General features: G+C 62.1%; 1 protein-coding gene across 2 annotated transcripts; it reads right to left on the bottom strand.

Moving 5' to 3' along the window:
* Positions 1-9: 9 nt before the first annotated feature.
* AFAP1L1 (actin filament associated protein 1 like 1) lies at positions 10-21,898 on the bottom strand. Of its 2 annotated transcripts, none has more exons than XM_068408799.1 (19): positions 21,833-21,898; positions 8,379-8,507; positions 7,728-7,811; positions 7,252-7,349; positions 6,983-7,094; positions 6,502-6,600; positions 5,655-5,866; positions 5,109-5,288; positions 4,289-4,375; positions 3,924-4,017; positions 3,635-3,787; positions 2,999-3,210; positions 2,444-2,589; positions 2,008-2,086; positions 1,760-1,874; positions 1,382-1,546; positions 946-1,124; positions 552-680; positions 10-202 (listed from the first exon to the last, which is right to left on the bottom strand). In XM_068408799.1, the coding sequence occupies exons 1-19, from the start codon at positions 21,846-21,848 to the stop codon at positions 179-181; spliced, it is 2,313 nt and encodes a 770-aa protein (XP_068264900.1). In that variant the 5' UTR covers positions 21,849-21,898; the 3' UTR covers positions 10-178. The 2 variants fall into 2 exon arrangements, with proteins under 2 accessions (XP_068264900.1, XP_068264901.1); XM_068408800.1 differs by having other exon boundaries at positions 3,933-4,017.
* Positions 21,899-22,105: the final 207 nt, after the last annotated feature.

The following is a 22,105-nucleotide window of genomic DNA, read 5'->3' as shown; positions in this document are numbered from 1 at the left end:
CCATGGTTTATAGTGTTGCCCACGAGGCAGACGGTGCCACAGTGACGGGGCGTGGGAGGGCATCCCTCCCCGCATGCCTTCCCAGCACCCTCCCGGCGCCTTGGATAAAGGGGGCTTGTAGCTCCTCCATGAGCCCCAGTGTGCAGTGGGGGCTCAGCGGGTGTTCCTGCAGCCAGGCTTAAGTCTGCTTCTTTTCCCATTCCTGCGCAGAAAGGAGAAAAGCAGGGGATGAGGAGACATCACTGGAGAAGTCAGCACTGAGCCCTTCAAGGGCTTCCCTCCCCACTGCTGCCCTGGTCACCGTAGAGGCAATGCTGTCCCCCCTGCCCACCCAGCCCTGCACCTTCCAAATCTCTCTGCAAGCTGGGCTCGTGCCAGCAATGAGTGCCACTAAGCTGGGCCAGCCTGGCTGCAGGGCACCCTGTCAGTACCCCCGGCTTTTGGGGTAGGGAGCGTCCCCCATCCCCAAATTCTATGGTCAAGGAAGGGGGACAGGATAAAGGATGAGATTTTCCATGGGGCCAGGGAGGAGAGGGGGAGCGCAGCAGGACCTTGGCCTTCCGCAGCACGTTTCCCTTATTGGCAGGGAGGATGGAGGGACTTCTTTTCCTCAGTTCGGCTGCACAGTTAACGGGGACCGAGTGCTCAGAGGGGCTCCCGTTTGGCTTATTTGTAGCTTCCTGTGGAAAAGGGTGAGAAAGAAAGAGGAGGATTTAGGAGATCCAGGGAGCAAGGACAGCCAGTTAAAAAAGAAAAAGCTCAAACTGTCATGAGGTCAAAACTGATGTGGCCAAACTTAACTGACACTCTGCTTCCCACCTCTATCCCCAATGGGACAAAGCATCAGGGTTGTCACTTCCTCCCCACGTGCTGCTCCCCCTGCCACCCCAAGCACCGTGCTGGGGGAAGCTGGCGCTGCCAGAGTGAGGAAGAAGGGATGCGTACCCCATTCTCAGCCTTGCCGGTCACAGCGAGCCCCAGGGCCGGCCCTCCCGCCAGCGACTGCTTCAGCTGCTCCTTCACTTCGGTCAGCTTGAGCTCCAGGTCGACACGGCGCTCCTCCTTCTGCCGGCACTGCTCCTCCAGCTCCGCCACCTGCTGCTCCAGGTCCTGCAGCTTCGTCCCTGCTTGCACAAGCACACCCAGCTCAGCACCTTCGCCCGGGGAAGAGGTCGTGAGGATGGAGAAGCCACCCATCCTCCTGGACGGGGACGCTAGATGGGGCTGCCAGCCCGGCAGCGTGCTGCAGCCGGCCTGGCTCGCGGCCACAATGCCACCGCCAGCCCAGCATCCCCAGCCCAGCCCAGCTCTGCAGCCTTCCCCCTGCACCCGAGTGCCTTCGAGCAGCCCCGGCCACAGCACTTGGACGGCACCGACCTACCCGTGCTGCCCTTCAGGGCTTCCCGCAGCTCTCGCTTCTCTTTCCGCAGCAACACTAGCTCGCTGCGGATCGATGCTTTCTCCTTCTCCAACTTCTCCTTCTCCGTCAGAAATCGCCTGGCATCCTCCTCAGCCCGGTTCTTCCCGTACCTGTACTGGTTGGCATCTGCACGCACAAGGAGAGCCTGTCATGGAGGCTGTGGCCCTGGCTGCACCGGTGCCACCCACAGCCCAGCTGAGCTGGCGCAGCACAACCCATCACCCATGTGCTGGAGCCGACCAGCCCCAGCCTGGCCGCAGACCCCCTTGGGGGAACAGCGTCCTCCTGCACTGGCCAGGGCCCCCCCGCTGAGGTTTGCAGCTGAGGGCCCCCACTCACTCGACGCGTGCCTCTTCACTTTGACTTGCGGGTCCACCCGCCGTGACTTCTCGCTGCAGGAGGAGGCATGGCGCTTCACCTGGGCTCCTGCTGGCCGCCCCGGCTCCTCCTCGGCCTGTGGTGGGGACGGGAGGGGGAGCGTGCTGAAATACCTGTGGGGCCATCGCAGCCTGGCCGAGGCTACCCGAGGCATCTTCTGTAGCCCGGACACAGTGATGGGAGGGGGCGAGCCCCTGAGCCACACTCACCTGAACCTTCTCGTAGGGGACGTCATCGTACACCACACGAGAGGAGTCTGGCCGGTGGTCCTGGGAGGAGCTGGCCCACCTGCGGGAGGAGGGATGGGTCTTTCTTTCCAGGACATCCCTGCCAGCCCCCCAGTGAGACCTTGCATCTCAGAGGGCTTCCTGCTTTGCTCTCCCAGCTTCACTCACGAGCACTCTACCTTTCCCTCCCCTACCATGCATATCCCTTAAGTCCTTCATCCTTTCCATCCTGCCCAAGGGAAGCTGCCTGCTTTGGGAACCACCAACCCCTGGGATTCTGTCCCTCTCTGAGATCACAGCACAAACTGTGTCCCAGTCTGTGCCTTTTCTAGGGAGCACCCAGGGCTGAGGATCGCCACCCCCAGCCCACCGCTCTGCCCCCGGCACAGCCCATGGCACAGCAGGAGAGCAGCCTTACAGGTAGGAGTGCCTCACAGCCGTCACTATGTTGGCAATCGTCTCCACATCCACATAGTCATAGTGCAAGGCCTCCGGTGCCGTCTGCGAGCCTGTCTCCACCAAGAGGAGACCCAGCCAGCGGCCCAGGTCTTCTGAGCAGCTTGCCTGTAGGAGGGAGGAAAGGGTTGGGGTACATGCCAAGGTCCCGGCCCCTCGCCCTCGCTCCTGCCTCCCAACACAAAGTCCCACTGCAGAGAAGGGCCCTCCGACATAAAGCATGTGGAACTGTCACGGTTTAAAGTACATGGGCATGTACAAGAGGTCCCAGTCCCAAACCCCCAGCTGCCCCCCTGCAACCTGCTTGCTTCAGCCCTGCCAGCCTCCTCCCTGCCTCCAGCCCACGGCTGCCCGAGGCTCACCCAAACGATGCCCTGGTCTTCCTTAACATGCAGGGGAGAGGAAAACAAGGCACCGCTTGCATGAAAGCATTGATTATCCCAGGACATGCTCCCCCAGCTTGGCAACCCCCTCGTCATGGGACCAGCACACCCTGCCCACCCTGCTGCCTGCTCACCTCTAGTGCAGCCACCTCCTGCCCGTTGCGAAGGATGCGGAAGGCAAAGGGGTGTTTGGGGCCCAGCCCCGGGACCACCTCGCAGCCCCGGAGGACGATGGCGTTCACGTGGGTCCGCAGGTCAGTGCGGTCCTTGTGGAAGTAGAGGGTGTTGCCCTTCAGGCGACACCAGCGCTCCTTCCAGCACTGGTTAACCAGGACGCTGAGGTAGCCTGGGGGACGGCAGGGCCGAGGGAAGGGTCTCAGCGCCTGCTTGGGCAGGCTTTAATGAGACATGGCTGTCCAGAGCTTATGGCATGGCTCCCTACTCATTTGGTCCTTCTGTGCCTCAGTTTCCCCACAGAGAGCCAGCTGGGACACCCACACAGTCACCTGAGCCTCTTTTCTGGGACACAGGTGACCCCTCACCCCTTCCCCACGCACCACAGGAATTTGCAGAGCCAGGACCAGCACCATTTCGTATCCCAAAGGAGCATCACAGCTCTCCATCAGCTTGGTGAGATTGCCCCCACCCCACTGCCCCCTTAGCCCCCGCCTACCCCCCCATACGGCCAGGCTAGGGGGAAGGGTGCCAGATCCCCACCACTCCCAGCCCCTGTGAGCAAAGGTCCATCTCTGCCCCCAGCCCGCACGAACCACAGCAGGGGATGTCCTCCTCGGTGGAGGAGGTCTGCGTGTCCTCGGGGGAAGGCTTCTTCTTGGAGAAGCTGATGATCCTGGTGATCTTCTTCCCTGCTGCCCGACTCATCGAGCCCTTCAGGTCAGCCAAGCCGCTCTTTTTGCCCTTTGCTGGAAGGAGAACAAAGTAGCTGTGTGTCCCGGGCGCACGTCACCGCATCCCCCCTCACCTGGAGAGGATGCTCCCCTGCTGTGGTGCACACAGCTGGCCCCAACAAGCCCGCCTGGCTGGGGGCAGGGGCCGTACCGTGCTCACCGGGCTCTCTGCGGGATGCTGGGGACCCGGTCTCGCCCGTCGCCACGCTGTCTGAGTCGGAGGTGTGCTTCTCCTGCGAGAGCCGCTGCGGGGGAGCACAGCAGGCACCTTGTCAGCAGCGGCCCCCTGCGCAGCCCCCAGTGACGGCCACTATCGGCCCTTTGTCCCTCCTGCCCGGGGCTGGGATGTCCCCCCGGTGCTGGGGGAGCCCCATAAGCCCGGCAGACCTGCTGCAAGGACGGGAAGGGCCCCCCCGCACAGCACCCGGAGCTCGGTGCTCCCCCTGGCCCCCATTCCCCAGGCTCGGCCGCAGCAGCCCCACGCAGCACCTTGGCAGGGCAGTGAGAAACCGTCACCTTATCCAGGTCCATCTTGCACGGCATCACCGGGGAGGTGGGGGCTTCCATCCCACCCGCTGCCGGACTGCTCGCTTCCTTTATCACCTGCGGAGACAGCCCCCAGCAGCCGCTCAGAACGGACCCGAGGGCCAGGGCTCCTTTCCCTGGCTCAGCGCACTCCTGCCTCACTGCCAGAGCCGGGCTGAACCTCGGGGAGCGAGGTCCTGGTCTCTGCAGGACAGGACAGTGAGCGCTGCTCGGGGCACAAGCCTGGCTTGCCCCGGGGGATTGCGTAATCCTTGGCCCCTTCAACACTGCAACAAGTCTTGCAGATTTTGTCAGAGATTTTGGAGATCTCAGAGGTGAAGGACTTGGGTGCCAAGCCACACAGCCATCCTGCCAGCGCAGGACACCTCACAACCCCCTGTTTTACAGGCAGGCACAGCGTGGCTTGCCCAGGCCGTGTAAAATGACCCTGTTCTCCCACGTTTGGGGTACAGCTGGGTTTGTGGTGTGCACAGAGGCTCCTTTCCCACCCACGGCCCCTTCCCTGCGGCCGCTGCATCCCGCCCCTGAACAAAGGCAGGAAAGGGCCACGGGGAAGAGGAGGGGAAGAGCAAACACCCCCACACCGAGGGGCTATCAGCGCCGGAGACGCCCAGGCCCTGGGAAGCAGCTGGCCAGCCTCCCCCCAGACGATAAGAGACAGGAGCAAAGCCCCCTTCCCCTTCCAGCGGGGCAAGACCTTTCCCAGGGCAGCCCCCTCCCCGCCCCAGCCAGGGAGGATGCTGAGGAGAGCCTGCGGCCCCCCGGGCGAAGCGGGGGGTAGCCGTGGTACCTTCAGCCACTCCTCAGCCTGCTCCTTGCTCTGCACGGCCAGCACCAGCGCCTCGGCCCCCGGCAGCGAGAACCGCAGCTCGTGCTTCTTGCGCCGCCCGTCCTTGGGGACGTAGATGACGTTGCAGGTGCCCAGGGGCACCTCCACATGTGGCTGCCGGTCCTTGGAGCTCTTGTAGCACTAGGGGAAGCAAAGGGAACAGCTCAAGGCTCAGCCGAAACCTGCCTGTCCCGCTGCCATGCCGGGTAGAGCTGGTGTCCCTCTCAGGGTCCCTCACAGGTGGCACAGATGGAGGTGGCTCAGTCTCTGCGACAGCCTCGGTGGCGGAGGGCTGCAGGGTGCCCTGTCACTCTGTGGGGTCCCAAAAGAGGGGAGCCCTCTGTTCACTTGAAAGGGGAGCGAGGGCAGCCCCTGCATGTGCTCTGCGGGCAGTCGCAGCCTTGGGGCAGGGTCTTGGCTTGGATAGTGCTATTTTTCTATAGCCTGGACCTGACCTCCCTCCCAGCCCACCAGTGGGTTTCTGTCCCCCGCCAGCTCTGGGCTCACCAGCAGCTTGCTGTCCCGTATGATGGTGAGCTGCTTGGCCCACTGTCCGAAGCGCTTCTTGCGCAACAGGAAAGCGCAAATCCTGCAATCCTTCACCAGGTTCATGGAGGCTTCCTCCGATGGCCACTGGTGTGTCAGCTGCTGGCCCTTCCCCTCCTCCTCCTCCTCGTCATACGACTCGTAAGAGCTGCTCATTGCATCCGAGTCATTGTCTGGAAGGAAGCAGGAGAGTCACCCCAAATGTCACCCCCGGGCCCTGCCTGCCGGGCATGCTCGCACGCTGCCAGGTCTCCCCGTGCCCAGCGGGGTCCAGCACAGAGCCTGGGCTGGGTGCCGTGATGGACGGACTCCATGTCAGCCTCTGACAACAGCAGTGTTTTGACCCCAGCCATCTCCATTTCCCTTCCAAACCAGACAGGATGCTCGTGGGCCAAATGCCAGTCCCAGGTGCATCTAACCAGACTCCTGGGCTGGCCTATTTCTTTGCAAGCCTCAAACCTCGAAAGCCTGGATTAAACCTTCTACGCGCTGTGGTGTCCCTGCCCCGGCTCTCCTCTGCCGTGGCAGAGGCAGCTCACACAGGGCAAAAGAGCTGCATAGGCAGCGACGTCCCCTCCCCATGCTGGTGACAGATGGCACCGATGACATCCCTTCTGCAGCACGAGGGCTCTGGCTTGCGTGACAAACAGCACTCCACGCTCCTCGCTTTTTGCCCAGCAGCCTCTGATACGCGAGAAGTTCTCCAGCCTCAGCCCCACCAGCCCCCAGCCCAGCCCTCAAGCCCCCATCTTGGGGCTGGACTTTGCCGAAGCTCTCCCCTCCCCGGCGAGGGTACCCAGATACCTACAGGAGTTTTTTTGCTCCCCGTTCATCCTGGTGACGGGGTAGTTGCTGTCTGCATCCTCGTAATAGCCATCCATGATGGAGTTGGGAGGGCTGGAGCTGTCTGCGGAGGAAGCAGAGGGCAGCTGGGGCTTTACACCTGGTTCCCCCCCAAGGATGCTCCGAGCAGCGAGCCTGCGAGCTGGGGCAGAGCAAAGCACATCCTCCCAGCACTGGTCCCCCCACAGCTCTGGCCTCTCCCCATCACCCCCTTCCCAGTCCAGCTGGAGCAAAAAACTCCTTGCAATAACAGCGCAGCGGGATGGGAAGGAAGTGGGACAGGAGCGATGCCGGTGGGAGCAGCGACGTTTCCTTCCCTGGGACAAGGCGTCACGCCCGCCGAGGGCTGCCTGCTCTGCTGGGCGGGCAGGCAGCTGGGGGGATGCAGCGGGCAGCTCGGGGGGTCCCCCCACCCTCCTGCCACCCTGGCATGGAGCGGGACTCACTGCGGGAGGTGATGTACTCGGGAGCCTTGCCGGGGCCCAGGGGCAGGGCTTCCTCATAGTAATCCTCAGGAGGGGGAGTAGTGGGCAGCGGTGGAGCAGGGTCCACGGGAACCTACAGCAGAAACACCACCAACATTAGCCAGGCAGTGGGGAGGGTCACGAGTCCCAGCAGCTACCGCGGTGGCAAGGGACAGGAAGGGGTCCCAGCCCCGGCCACCGCCCCAGGCAGGTGCAGAGCAGACCCCGCAGGTGGGCAGTCAGGGACTCACGGTTTTTGCTGTCTGGCTCCTTGCCAGCTCCAAGCCAACGCCATCACCGGTGTCCCCCTCCTCCTCCTGCATGTCCTGGAGATCTCGCAGGTCACAGTCTGCCCAGGGGTAAGTGGAGAGGGTGAACGGAGCAGGAAACCCCAGAGCTGCCCTCCCCAGCCATGCCCTCTCCAGGGGCCCCCAAGGCAGGCACCCACGGCCCTTCACTGGGAAGGTGCTGGGAGATGGGCACCGCTGGTAAACGCATCTGGGCCGGGGTGTGCATGGACCCTGCCATGGCCAGCCCCTACGCAGCTCCAGGGGAGTGGGAGCAAGTGCCCGGGGTGAGAGTGCCCACCCCAGGCACAAGGACACAGCTTTCACTCTCCTCCCCTGGGGCACCCCAAGAGTCCCCGCTGTCAGCAGGGACCCCGGGGCCAGCACTACACCCACCCAGCGTGACCCCTGGCCTGTCACTCTGGGTCGTCCACACGTACCAAACTCCTCGAAGAGCGACTCCACGAAGCTGGTGCCATTGCTCAGGGACGCCGTGTTGACGTACATGTAGTTCCCGTCCTTGCCTGGGAGCGAGGGGATGTTCTCAGCCCGGGGGTGGGCAGGGTGGCCAGGGCGAGCACCAGCACCCCTCCTCCCCACAAACACCAACCCAAGGACACAGGCCAGCCCACCCCACCGTGCTCGGGGCACTCCTCCGGAGCAGGCGCCTGGGGATGGAGGAGCCCCCAGGGCTGCTGCTGCCCCCCAGGAGGGCAGGAAGGTGGGAAGGCTGTGAAGCCCCAGGTGCACGGCCCTCGTGGCCTTCCCGCGGAAACCCCTGCGCTCAGCAGAACCCGGCGGCAGGAAGACCTCTGCGAAACAGCCTTTCCGCAGGGAGCGGCCCCCCCCCAGCCACGGCAGGGCTGACGCCAGCCCCTGCGCCCGGAGCGGGGGAGAAGCTGGGAAGCGAGAGCGGGGAGCAAAGTGCCCCGAGGGGCTGAGCAGGTGCTGGGCGCTGGGCACAGGGGCGGCTCATCCCTGCCCTGCAGATGGTTTTCCCTGCCCCGCTGGGGTTTTGGCCCAGGGCAGGTGCTGGGGACACCCACTGCCCCTGGGGACAGCCACCAGGACCACGGGAGTGGGACACAGACCTGCCGGTGGCTGCAGCTTCTGCAGGATGGTGGAGACAGCCAGCTTCTTCTCCTGCGTGGTGGCACTCAGGTACTCGTGGTCCAGCAGCTTGAGCAAGACACTGAGCTCTGGCAGGAGCTGGTCCAGCACTGGGGGGAGCAGGAAAAAGCCCATCAGCCGGGGTGATGGGCTGGTCTTTCCCAGCTGGCCCAGCATGGCTCAGGCGGTGTTTGCTTAGTGCGCACGTGCTCCTTCCACGCACAAGCTCTTCCACCTGCACGTAGACACCGGGATGCAGCCTGCTGAGCCCGTGAACGGAAACACCAGCTCTGCAGGGCTACTGGAACGCTATCAAAGGGCTCTGTACACATTTTTCCAAGTAGATAAAACTACACCTTTCTCTGCCCAACAGCACGTCATTGCTGCTGGTGCCCCCTCACTGTGGCAGGTGCTGGGTGGTGACGAAGGGAAGGAAGGAAGGAAAGGAAACCCAGATGCCATCTCCAGGGCCACCTGGCAATGCCACCCAGGGAGATATCCTCCCACCCCTCGCCTGCTGGAGGACATTCGTATTCCCCTGCTGTGCTCAGACCACCCGTGACCTCCCAGCCCAGTGCCACCTCCACAGGGTCCCCATACACAGGCTAGAGTCAGGGCTCACCAACAGCAGCTCCTCTGCCCTGCTGTCACTCCTCCCCATACCATCCCAGCTCATCCACACCACTCCAAGGCCACCCCACTCTTCCCTCCAGGCATTGAGTCACTGCCCCAAGGACAGTCCTTGCCCCACACAGGCACCTGAATGGTGCCCGGGGAGCGGATGGGGACTGCAGCACAGGAGGGGCTCTTCCCACCCGGCTTTACATTAGCTGAGCCTCAGACCAACACACACAGTCCCAGGACAGCCAAGAGGGTCAGAGCAGCTGAAATCTTGGCAAAAGGAACTGCACCAGAAGCCACCGCTTGTCCGCTTTCCAGTGTGTGGGATCCCAGCACCCACCAGCTGATGCCTGAACACAGCATCAGCCTGGCAGAGAGAAACAGGCAGGGGAGATGGGGAGCGCCCAGCAAAAAGCAGGAAAAGAGAATCCACAGCAAATCACCATCACAGGCACAACACATAAAATTGTGGGTCTTCTCTTTGATGTGCTGATTCATGGGGTTACCTGTGCAGCAAGGCGCCAGAAAACACTTGGGCGTTTGCATATCAGAGCAGGGCTACAAAAAACCCCTCATCACTGAAAGCAGTATTTATGGTGCTGGCAGCAGCTGACCGACAGCTTTGGGAAAACATGTTGGCCAGGGATAGGGAGGACGGGGAGGACTTGAATAAGGTGAGCCCTGGACTCCTGATCTCTCATGAGCTCCCACACCCCCAGTCCTGCACGTGCACCAACATCCTCATCCCAGGTCTCTTCCTGTACCTTATCTCCTCCGAGCAGGATAAGACAAAACTGAGCTGGATCCAAAGCCAAGCTCCTGTTTTACCCAGGACCATGCACCTGCCCAGCTCCACTGGCATCCAGGGTAGGTCCTGCAGGGTCCAGCACCTGCGGGAGAGGCCAAGCATAGCGACACCAGCAAACCTGCAGCTCTGGAGGCTGCAGAGGGCAGAAAAAAAAAGCTGCAGTTTCTTGCAGTGCAAGCGTGAGCAGGATCCCTTCTCTTGGCAGCAACCAAAAGTCATCGCAGCGCAGCTGGGGCAGCACGCAGCTGGCTTTGGGTCTCCAGGGACAGGAGGAGAGGCCAGAGGTGACCGCAGAGGCAGCTTGGATGTGCTGCCTGATGGCGATGGCTTGCAGGGAGGGGAGAGCGCGTGTCCCAGCAGCACGGAGCATCAGGGATGCCCTGCCTGGGCTGTACCCGTCCCCGCTGCTGCCCCTCCGAGCTCTGCCAGGAGAAGGGCCCCAGCAGGGCAGAGCTGGGCAGCAGTGAGGGCTGGGATGGGGCATATTTCCCAGGGGAAGGGCAGGATGCTGTGCTCCTGCAGCTGATGGGATCCTCGTTACTCATGTTCTTTAACGAGCTTCTGCTGGGCCCTATCCAAACACCACATCCTCTCTGCCCAACACCCATCAAAAACTGGGCTGCTACAGGCTTGACCGAGGATTTTGGGTGCCCACCTTCCACCCATGCGAGCCACGGCCCGGAGCGACTCTCCCAGGATGGGTGGGGAGCAGGCTGGCACTGCTGCCCAAAGCAGGGACAGCACAGTAAAACCAGCTGCTGTTTCAAAGGTTTTCGTCTGAAGGGAAGCCCAACACGAGTGGGTTGATGCACATCAGCACCCAGCCAAGACGAGCCCCCGGGCAAGGAGGCAGCGTGCCCGGCCCCAGATCGCTGCCTCACCAGGACACGAGGCAGGATGCGGCTCACAAGTCTCTTCCTGCTGCCCCAGCCGATGGGCTTCTATCTCCACAGACCTTCTGCTTCCTCCTCCCTCCCCAGCGCCAAGCTAAACAGCAGCCTCAGCCCTTTCGGCAAGAGCAGCTTTGCCAGTGCCCATCTCTGGTGGTCAGGCCAAACCAGGACAGGCAGCCCCCAGGCAGGGGAGAAGCCTCAGCACAGCTCCAGAAGGAGCAAGCAAGCCTGGGGACTGGCAGCATCCCCCAGCCCACGGGGAAGGAGAGGGCAGCCACAGGGGGAGTGGGGTTCCTTCTCCTTGAGCTCGAAAAACACCCCACAGCAGACAGGCAGCCACGAGCCCCAGGTCCTGCTGATGCTCTGCTTGTTGCCCCCCTCCAGAAAGCACCTCCTGGGGTGGGGACCTGCTCTGGCCCTGCGAGTGCCTCATACACGTGAGCGAGGGTAAGCACTCGGCTCCCACAGCCCTCTCCTTGCCCCTCTGCAGAGGCAGAAGGGGAGGGAAGAGGGGCAGATCTTCCCTGGGATGTTCTCAGAGTGCTGCCCAGGCAGGATGGGAGCAGGGTCCTGCTCAGCAATGCAGTGGTGGCCTCCAGGCCAGGTGAGACATCCTCCTCTGCAGGGCTTGGCGGGGCAGGGGACTAGCAAAGAAGCAGCTGGGACAAAAAAGCAAGATGCTCCCCTGTCCACCCAGCACCTGCAAGCATCTAGGGAGTCACCCATCTTCGTGCTGCCCCAGCTCAGCAGGCTCCCAGCTGGCCCTGAGCTCCCACAGAAGAGATGGGGACCATGTATGTTCCCTACATTGGCTTCCCACAGCACACTGAAGCCTAGGCCACGGGGCTCACCAGCATCCCCATCCCCTGCCGCGTGTAGGACATCTCCCGTCACAGCTTCGGATCAGCCAAGGGCAAAAGGGCAAGCGGGTTTCTATTAATAGTGACAAAGCAGGCGGCGAGGGGGGCGAGGAGACCCCGCTGCTCACAAGGAATGAGAGCGCCCGATAAGCGAGGTTTGTCGCCCGGCGTGGCAGGCGGGTGAGCTCATCGGCAACGCCCCGAGCGCCAGCTCTGAGCCAGGGCACACGGAGCACGGCACAGGGCGAGCACTGAAGGCGCCTTTGTTTCCCCCCAGCTGAGCTGTCCCCTCCATCTCCCTTGTTAAACATCCTCCAAATACAAGGGGTGGGGAGGGGGGGCTGTCAAAGGGGCCTGTGATCGCAGGAGGGTGCATGGGCTGAGCCCAGCCTCTGCCTGGGGAAGCGGAGGAAGGGAAGGAATTAATTTCCTACGCTTGTTAGGCTCCCAGCCGAAATAAGGTTAATGGGGTGGCTGCAGGAAGCAAGGGGAGATTGCTCCAGGGCTGCTGTGTGGAGGATGTGACTGACCCAAGGTCACCTGGTGAGCAGGGACTGGCACGTTCCTGCTGCAATAGCTGGTGGGAGCGAGCACAGACCCCGCGCCAGCCACCGTCCATGCCCACGCCACGGTGGGCAGGGCACCAGGCTCGTGTGCCGAGGGTGGGCGCTGGTGTCGGGGCACAACCCTGCCCTTGGGGGCTCTGGCAACTGCAACGTGAAACCATGGAGCCCAGGGACAGAGGTGGTGGCAGGACATCAGAGGGCTCCTGGGGGAAGGTGGCACGACGTCAGGGCAGCACGACATCAGGGCGGCCACAGGCGCTGAGCAGGTGACAGCCAAAGAGGGACCTTGCGTCCCCCGGCGCCGAGCCACCGCCTCGCTCGTGGGACACCTCCGGCCTCGCGCCTGCCTCTGGTGCTGACAAATGGCTCCCACCTGCTGCTTTCTTCTGGGGCTTCTCTTGCAACCAAAATCCTGGGGGGCTGCACCGCTTCGCTGGGCTCAGGCTTTGGACACAGACGTCCCAGGACAGGGAGAGACGCCAGCCTCCCCTCCCAGAAACTCACTCCACGTTTGCAGCCTGTCCCACTGCCGTGGAGGGGTGGGGAGATGTCGGAGAGGTCTCTGAGCCTGGGAAGGCCAAGAGCCGTGGCAGCAGATGGCTTTAGCGTTAGCTAACTCGGGCTGGATGGGCTGGGGGGGGACCCAGGGGAGCTTTGCTGGGACGGGGTGACCTGGGGGACCAGCACCAGGACGCTGCTGCTGTTCAGGACAACGGGGCAGTATTTCCTCTGCTGCTAAAGCCTGCCCTAGAAGCAGCACCAAGCGTGATGCTGGCAGAGGAGCTGCATCCCCTCCAGCACCCCACCACCTCTCTCCACCCTGCACCCAGGCCAGTTCTATTTTTAGACCCTGCAAGCGCTCCCCCCCTTAGGGACCCGCGTCCACAGCGCGGAGATAAGGGTCCGGGCGCAGCCTGCAGCTGCAGAGCCCATCTCCCCCTCCCTGGCCTCTGCTCCGTCACAGGAGCAAAAATCGGGTCTTGCTCCAGCAACCTGCAGAGAGGAGGAAGAGGAGGAGGAGGAAGAGGCTCGGGCCAAGCCAAAGCAGGAGTTTCCTGGTGTACGGACTCAGCTTTTGCAGGGGGAGAGATAAGACAATACACGTGGAGTTGTCACCCCAAGCAAAGCCGGTCAGCAGCCTGAAAGAGAGCCCTGGGGAGGGGAGATGCTGCTTCCCAGCACCGTAAGGCTGTGAGGCTGCTGCAGTGGGAGGTGCACGGGGACCCCCGTCCTCCGCCTGCCCCCGGCCACGCTTCCTCCTGTGCCAGGTGAAGGCTGGGGGCAAGGGGGGCCGGGGGGAAATCGGATGCTGGGAGTAACAGCCATTGTTTGTAGCTAAAATAAAAACCAAGCAAAAATAAATCCTTCCTGTTGGCGCGGGCAGGGCCCTGGGACGCTCTGCCTGCCTGCGCAGGGCTCCTTAGAGCCGCCCCCGGCAGTAAACAAACGGTTCTAGCTCCTGGGATGCCATAAATAGGGGGGGTGTGGGCCAGGGAAGTGGGCACAGCCGGGGGCTACCCCGGCACCCAGTGACAGCAGCGGAGATGCCCCAGCCCAGGAGGAGCCCTGCAGGGAGGTCACCTTCCCTGCGGGACAAACAGACCCAGCGCTGCCAGGGGAGCTGCTTGCAGCCCCCAAACTGCTCTGCCCTCTCCACGGGCTGATGTTGAGCTGCCTGCAAGAGACACCCAGGCGCTGGGATGTGCCTCCACACCTCGCTGCTTGCCCCCAGCCTCCTCCTGCCCCAGCACGGGCTGCGGGCATCACCGGAGGGGTGATGCCCGAGGTGGGTGCTGACAGCCCCCTCCAGCGCCCTGCTTCCCACCCCAGCAGGGCCAGCTTTCCGCTGCCGCTGCTCCCTGAGGAAGACCACGGCCTCCTGAGCTCTTTGCTGAGCTCCCGGGGCAGTTCCTGTTCCCACTCCCGTTCCCAAGGAGGTTTCTTTCCGACGGGGAGGAGGCAGGCGCGCAGCCGGCAAGGAAGCGCCTCGGTGGGGGCGGTGCGGCGCTCCCAGAATTGTTCCTTTGTGCAGAAGGCAGGAGGACAGACCGCTGCCTGCCTGCACCCTGCCTGCACCCTGCCTGCGGCCACCGCTCCTCCGGGGTGGGCAGGACGAGCGCCCTGCCAAGCAGGCAGGAGGAGGGCAGTGCTCAGCCCCCGGGGAGAGCAGGGGCGAGCAGGGTGTCCCTGCCAGCCACCATCACCAGCTGGGCATGGGGCAAACTGGGATGACTGGGACGGGCTGGTGGGGCCAGGAACACCAGCCTGGAAAGTATCTCCTCCTGCCAGCACGGCTATCTGTACAGCTATGGAGCAACTTGGCGTGCTCCAGCCCAGAGGGTTTTTAGAGAAGAGCCAACTATTAACGATCACACTTGAGCTCTGGCAACATCCCGTAACAGCGGAAGATTTGCTAAGGGGCCACTCGATGCACATGAATCATCTCCTCCCTGGAAATAAGGGCCCCTTGAGTGAGGCGGATGAGGGGAGCGTCTGACTCGACATCCAACAGTGCCAGCCCCCCACCCTCCCCGGCTCTCCAACTGCCCCACCAGTGCCTCTTCCCACCCCTCGCTGCGATTAACCTCCTTGCCGTTAGCCCCAGGACCCCAGAAGCTGTCCCTGCTCCCCCAGTGGCTCCCAGCTCGGGTACCACAGCATCCCTGGGCATTGTGGAGCACAAGGTGAGCTCAAACCTTTTGACACATGCCCCAAACTCCCGGCACCTCCCTGCCGCCTCCCCACCACCCCACAGCACACCCCACACTCTGCCAAGCCAGGCTGCAGCAGGCAGGGCAAGAACGCACATCTCCTGCGGAGCTCATTATTGTGACCTTACAATAACTAATATTCTTAGCTGATAACCTTGGGAAATCAGTCCTGGGAGATGAACGTGAAACCTGCTTGCTCAAGGGGGCAGAAGGTCCCCCACTAGCTCTCCCTCCCAGCACAGTCACCCACTGGCTTCTCCTCTTACATGAAGGAGCCCGCAGGGTTCGCAGTGCCCCTCTGTCCCGTTCCAGCCCTGGGAGAAGGGCCGATGAGCCATCAGAGAGGTAACACAGCGAGAAGGCTGCCCTGGCTGCCCTGCTGAGCCTGCTCTGTCTGCGGCCCCATCTGCTCTGGGCGCACGCCCCAGCGCTGGCAGCGGCTCAGGGCGGGGGGTCCCTTCCCAGCACGGCCCCAGTGGCACGGCCAGCTCAGCCGCCTACAGCAGCGCTTGTGTGAAGGGTCCTGCGTCTGGCCCAGTCTCCTGGGTATAAATAGCTCTGCAGAAAGCCTTATCGCATGGCCTTGCTCCCAGCCGCTCGCCAACCTCAGCAGGGACCGGCCGAGCAGCAAGTCCAACCTGCGCCACACTCTCCGCCACGCTCTCCCCAAGCCCTCCTGCTTCACCCTGGCCTTCTGTGCCGAAGAACCTTCTCGGGGTCCTTACCACCCCCCAAAAAGCGGAGAAGAGCAAGGGGAACTGCGGCGCACGCCCGGGGCTGGCGCTGTGCCTGGTGCACCCAGCCAGTGCCGAGAGCCCGGGCACGAGGGGATCAGCCACAGGAGCAAGACCCCAAACATCCCCATCCCAACGCACTCTTTTCTGGAGGAGAGACAGTTTCACATCCTCCCCACAGTCTGGCGCGTGAAAACAGGAGGCCTGAATAGAGAGAATTGTAACAGCAGAGGCCGACAGAGCTTGCACAGGGCAAAAATTATCACCCTTGCTCACGCCCCTGCTAGCCCACAACCATCGCTCACTGCTGCGAGGCCAGTCAGGCCTCTTCTCTATACAACCGGATTAAAGGAGAAACTGCCGCACAAGGGGACCACGGTGGTTCCCCTCACACCCAGCCCCGTGCCGCACACCCCTCGCAGCAGGTCCCCCAGAGGCGTGCTGCCTGCGGCGCAGCCCCACGCCGGGCTGGGGCTCCCCGGGCGATGCCCACGCTCAGAGCGTGGCTGTGGGTGGGAAATCTCCCCCGCGCCCAGGGCTGCGGCATTCCCCCAGGGCTGCGGCACCCTCTCCCCGTGTGGCGCCCAGTCCCCTTGAGCACGGGGGGTGTCACCTCCCCAGGGAGCCCCCAGCAGAGTCCGGGGACATCGGAGGGGCCTAGGCTCTCTGAACTGCCATTGCTGCTGGATGGAAGCCCTGGGGCAGCCCGTGGTGGGTTGCAGGGTGTGTCATTCCTCACAGTAGCTCACACTGAAGCGGAGCGGCTTCACTAGTGGTGCAGGTAATAATTAACAGGCTGATTAAATCACCCACAAACATCTCCCGTGACCCAGGCAGATAATGACCCTCCGGTGCCCCCTGCTGCAGCCTGAGCCCTTCTCCCGGGGCTGCTGGGGCTGTCCCCCCTGCTGATGGCATGGCGGACAAGGACAGCAGTGGTTTGCTTTATCTCCCCAAAAGCAAACTTTATCCCTCTAACCCGAAGAAGCTGCAGCTGCCCAAAGCCCAGAGGAGCAGAGGGCGGTTTCTGGATCAGTAAGAAGTCGAGCAAATAAAAGCACCCAGGTGAGGTATTGCTGAGTGACCCTGCTCACGTCCCCACGCGGGGCACAGGCAGCCTCCTCCCTCTGCCTGCTCTGACCCTGCCCCAGACCCCCCAACCCCGGGGGCTCCTAACCCCAGGTACAAGTTGTTTCCAGCCACAGCTCAGCCCAGTCAACACAGCCCTGCAAATACACGTGGACCAGGTTCAGTCCTGCCAGGCTACGTTTCAAAGCTCGGTGCCAGCCTCAGCGGGCGCATGGAGGATGCTTGGCAGGGCCGGGCTGGGAGCAGGGCTCGGAGGCTGCTGGCTAGAGAACGAGTTTAAATAATGAATGAAAAAGAGAAGTTTGAGATGCCCTTTAAAGGAATAGTCAGGCAGGGGCGAGACCTGCTGCGTAATGTATAAAAACAACAAGCTTCAGGCAGAGGGGAGATGTTAGGATTAGCCAGAACCCAGAATAAACTGTGTTTTCTCCAACCAAAATTTTGGTGTCAGCCTTTTCCAAACAAACTCCGCAGCGCAGGGAGCAGCAGGTTGGCCTGGGCTCCCCTCGGGCACCGGTGCCACAGCCATCTGCCCACGCCTGTGACATCTCTGTGCGGGCAGAGGGCTGGGAAGCCGCTCCGGGTCACACCTTCCTGCCCGCTGCTATCTCGGGGCTGGGGGGACCCGAAGCTCTCACCTCTCTGCAGCCCTTTGTCTCCACCAAACCTCAGGCTCCAGGACAGCAGGAATTACAGCTAATTACAGGCACCGTGGTGGGAAACACGCTGGCTCAGCACCCCAGTGCTGATGGTGGCTCTCCCTCAGACATGCCCTCCCCACTGCCCTGCAGCCAGGCAGGCACAGCCACGTTACCTGGTGGGTCCTCCAGCCCCCAAATCTCCAGAATGGACACCCCAGCCCCACAGATGGAGGTGGAAAGCTCTCTGCATCCCAAAAGGCTGCTCCCCATGTCCTGTACATCCCTTTTCCCGAAGCCAAGACCTAAAACATCTCGGATGCAATACCCGACCCGCAGGAGTGAGACTCAGGGAGGCTGTCAGGGCTGACACATCTTTCTAGGAGGAAGAGTCACACAAGGCGGTTGTGCCTGGACCCTCAGAAGCAGAGGAGGGTCGGGACCCTCCCCGAGCAGGGTGTGGGCAGGGAGGGCATGGGATTTGCAGGCAGGAGCTGGTGGATCAGCCACCAGCCAGCTCTGCTTTCCCAAATGCTCTCCACCACATTGCACAATGCGGACCCCTCTTTTCTGCAGCAGTGGGAGGAGAAACCACAGACCCCTGTGAGGGAAATATCCCCACGGAGCTGGGAGCGGGAGACAAGCACCCAGCCTTCTGTGTTAGCATCCCTGCCTGGACCCCAGCAATGCCCAGGAGCTCCGCAGCTGTGTCAGGCACGAGTCCCCCTGCCCAGTGGGGCAATTGGGACCCTCTCAGTGGCCACCCCAGCCCTGTCCCTGCAGGAAAGCAATGTTCCCAGGCCAGGGCACAGCAGACGGTCTGTGTGTTTGGTGGCCGGGGCCGTGCTGCCCCGGAGGACCCTCGGAGGGCAGGATAAGCGTGTTTTCTCAGCTGAGAACAGCCCTTCCCTTTCCTTCCCTTTCCTTCCCTTGCCCAGGCCGGGAGCATCAGGTGCAGAGGCAAAGCCATGGGCCGGCAGCGACAGCATTTCCTACCCGCTTAACCCCTGTGGGGCAGGGAGGCAGGAAAGCCAGTTTATCCCAGTGGGAAAGCTGGGAAGCTTGAGCACAGGGGAAGATGGGACTGCTCGTTATTGCTGATGGCCCCGTCGGTGCCGGGACTGGTTCACCATATCTGCTTTTAACTCCAGGACACAAAAGCCAGCTAGCAAACCTGTTCCTAGGTAACTTCTATTCCTGGCTCTGTGCTTTACAACCTCGGTTCCCCAAAGTGTACGATGACACTGGGACCACATGAAAACAGGAGGCTGAACCCACTGGACAAGGAGCCAAAAAGGGGCTGTTCCCCCATCACCAAGTTGGGTGGGTTTAATGTTCAAAAAAAACCCAAAGCCATTCTTCAAGCTGCTCCTTACACATCTCCTGCTAATTGCCAGCAATCACAGCATACCAGTGTCTCCCAGAGCTCCCTCCTATCACTTCCAGGATCACATGCACATGAAACCCACTTCAAAAAAAAAAAAAGTATTTTGGGCATGGAAACCCCTTGCAGCAAAGCTCTGTTTTCGTTCCAAACTGTTACGAAATGTCAGTGCTCTCCCTCGCCTGCCAAAGAGCCTGCCTTTGATGCGATGGGAGGCATATCAGGAGCAAGGATGGAAGGGGCTGCAGCAGCCGTGCCGTGGGGGGAGCCTGGGGGAGGGAGGGCCAAAGGAGTTATTTTCATCCTTCCCCAGCATGGAGGCTGCAGATCATCAGCGCGGTGTCTGTGGAGGGACCCCAGCTCCCCGAATGCCGCCGCTGTCAGCGCCGCAGGGTGACGAGAGGCAGGCTGTCGGTGGCTGTGGGTGCCCTCCCCGCGGGTGCCCGGGCGGGGGTGCCGGCCCCTCGTTTGCACAGCAGCAGGGCAGGGCTGGCAGAGGCAATGCAGAGCTCCTGGGGAGGTTTCCAACCGAAATGTCCTGCTCCTGCCCTGGAAGAGTGACATTTAATAGATGTTTTGCAGGACTGACAGCTGTGCTGTTAATCTTCACTGGAAGAAGGTTCCTTACGTGCAGGAGATGCGTGTTCCTCAGGAGAGTGCTTTAGCTGTGCCAGACCAGACAGTAGCTGGTGTAGGGAAGGGTTAAGGGGTTAGGACATGAGTCTGGGATGCCAGAAACCACTTCAAGCCTCCACTCTGCTAAATCATTATCTCCTGTCCCCAGCAAGTTATTTGGCTACTGAACAACAGGCAAATCTTGGGTCAAGCCCAGTTTTCACTCCCTGTCCCTCTCTGAAAAGCCATCCTGCTGTTTGGAATGAGACAACCTCTTCAAAACCTTAAACAAAGTTTTCCTGGGCTGGGATAAGACCTGGCTGCAAGCTGCAGGCGAGAGGATCTCAGGCACATGGGTGCCCAGCGCTGCTCCGTACAGCGTGCGTCAGCCCCACGGCTCGGCACATTCGCACCGGAAAGCGGCGTTTCCAGGTCAAGATCCGGGAAGGAGGCAGGTTTTCCAGACAGCCCAGGCAGATAGGACAGTCCCCAGGGTCCCTGGCTGGAGGACGCTGCCCCCGCAGCAGGCAGTAAGGGCACCGGCCCGCTCCATCCCCTCTCCAGCAGCCCCTGCCGCAGCAGGCACAGCCAGGCTGGCTGCCACAGGGATCCAGTACCTACAGCGAGACCCATTTCCCCCAGTTAAGGGCAGCATTGCACATGGAAGGATACTGGAAGGTACAGGGGAAAAATAACTCCAGTGTCTCCTGCTTCGCTTGGCATCAGCATCCCCGGGGCCACCCTCCCAGCCGCTTTGCCCCGCACGGTGGGGCCGGGGCAGCCCGTGGTGGGCTCAGCCACCTTCCCTGCACGCTCCCTGGCTATAAACAGGCCCCGGGCAGCTGAGTTTCCAGCGGAAGGAATGGCTGCAATGCGGGGGAGAGCTCGGCACTTGCCCGGCACGGTAACAGCTGGCCCGATCTGTGCTTCTCACCCACTCCGCACCCCCTTCCACTGGGCTACGTGTGTGGGGCGGGTGGGATTCCTGGTCAGGAATGATCCGGGCTGCCTCCCACCAATCCCACAGCCTCCCCATTCCTGTGGGCGAGCTGGAGCCAAGTTTATCCCTGACACATCTCCGCCGGCTTTGCTGGATTTAGACCCCCAGATAACTTTGGTGCAGGACCTAAATTCTGGAGGCACAAAAGGTCAGGGAAGAGTCACTAATGAGGAGAAGCCATGTGTGAGCACAGCCGTGCTCGAGCAGAGGCTCGTGGCACAGATCACCTCCCAAATCACGCACACGTGCACTTCTCCATCAGCACAACCTGAAACAACTCCACAAACAGCCCACAGCACAGATTCCCCAGGTCAGATGCTGGTGTAGAGCTGAGCCCCGCAGCAGGTGCTGCCCAGCCTGCCGGGGGAGGCAGCAGGTTCGGCTGGAGTGTGGAAAACAATGAAGAAGCTGGTGGGTCATAAAGCAAGAGCAAGTCAGGGGCTGAGCAGAGCTCCAGGTGAAGAAAGCGGCTGCCAGAGAGCAGGCAGAGGCTGGGAACGGGGCACAGAGCTCCTACCCACCTCTGGCCAGCACCCCTTGCACTAGGAAAGGGAGCCTGGCGAGACCCCCACACCTTCCCTCCACGAGCTGCATCCCCCAGAGGGATCCAGTGGCTCTGAGTGATGAGCAGGAGGGTCTGGAGGAGGTTTACATTAGCCAAGAGCCATCCAGGTGCCAACAGCAATTCATTACAAGCACTCAAAGCAAAGCAGGCAGGCACTGCCGCCACTACCATAGAAGGCACCAGCGAGGGGGATAAAACAGCAGAGCGGCTCTCCCCAGCAGGGCTGGCCCGCGGAGTGGCTACACCGTGCCCAGGCCTGTCCCCACGATGCTCCAGGATGGTTTCTGCAGTGTGCTGGGCACCCCCTGCCCTGCCCTGCAGTGAGGTCCCGGGTTTGATTTTTGGGGTGAGCTGGGATGCAAACAGAGTAACATCTCACCAGCAAGGGAATGGGGAAGCCGAGACCCTCTGCTGTCCCCTCTCCCCTCTCCCCATCGATGAGGTCCTCTGGGACCCTGAAGGACAGCTCTGGCATCATCCATCATTTGACAACACTCCCCCTTCCACAACATCACCCTCCTTCAGAGCCAGCAAAGCCACCCTGGCAGGCAGGACAAGCCGCAGCCATGGGGGAAGGCTGCCCCTGTCACCATCCCTGTCCCCTCCCAGCCTGCTGGGCACTAACACTGCTCTCCAAGCACCAACACCACAAGCTGCAGCCCAAAAGTCAAACTCTCTCATGCTGCATTTCTACTCTGGAAACACCACCCCATCTTTTTACACGGGGAAGGGGAACTCTTGACCCTCGGGGCTTTCTGGTGCTGACCCAGAGCTGCAGACACAGCATTGCCTGAACCACCCTGAGAACTTCAGCGTGGTCCCAGCCTGCAGAGGTGGACCGATGCAGCGAGCAGCAATCCCATAACTTCCCCTAACAAGGAAAGGGATGCGCGACCCCCAGCCCCCCGGGACCGGGACGGGCATCCCCGGTCCCGTCCCGTCCCCCCTTACCGCTGAGACGGTCCATGGTCCCGGAGCCGCGGGCAGCACCGGCCACCCCCGGAGAGCAGCGGACGGGCGAGTGTCACCGGTAGCAGCAGCGCGGGGGGGGCCGGGTCTTGGCTTTAGAAGGGGCCAATGGCTTCATCCGCCCCTCCCTCCGGTGCACGGCAGCGCCCAGCACCGGCACGGCTCGGCACGGCATCGAGAGACCTCCTGCAAGAGTTTGTCGTCCCCCCGCCATCGCTGGTGACCCCCCCTCCAGGTGCAGCCCTGCAGCACCCA

This window comes from Nyctibius grandis, chromosome 10 (genome assembly GCF_013368605.1).
Source record: "Nyctibius grandis isolate bNycGra1 chromosome 10, bNycGra1.pri, whole genome shotgun sequence".
Classification (NCBI taxonomy): domain Eukaryota; kingdom Metazoa; phylum Chordata; class Aves; order Nyctibiiformes; family Nyctibiidae; genus Nyctibius; species Nyctibius grandis.
This window is presented reverse-complemented; position numbering and strand designations above follow the sequence as displayed.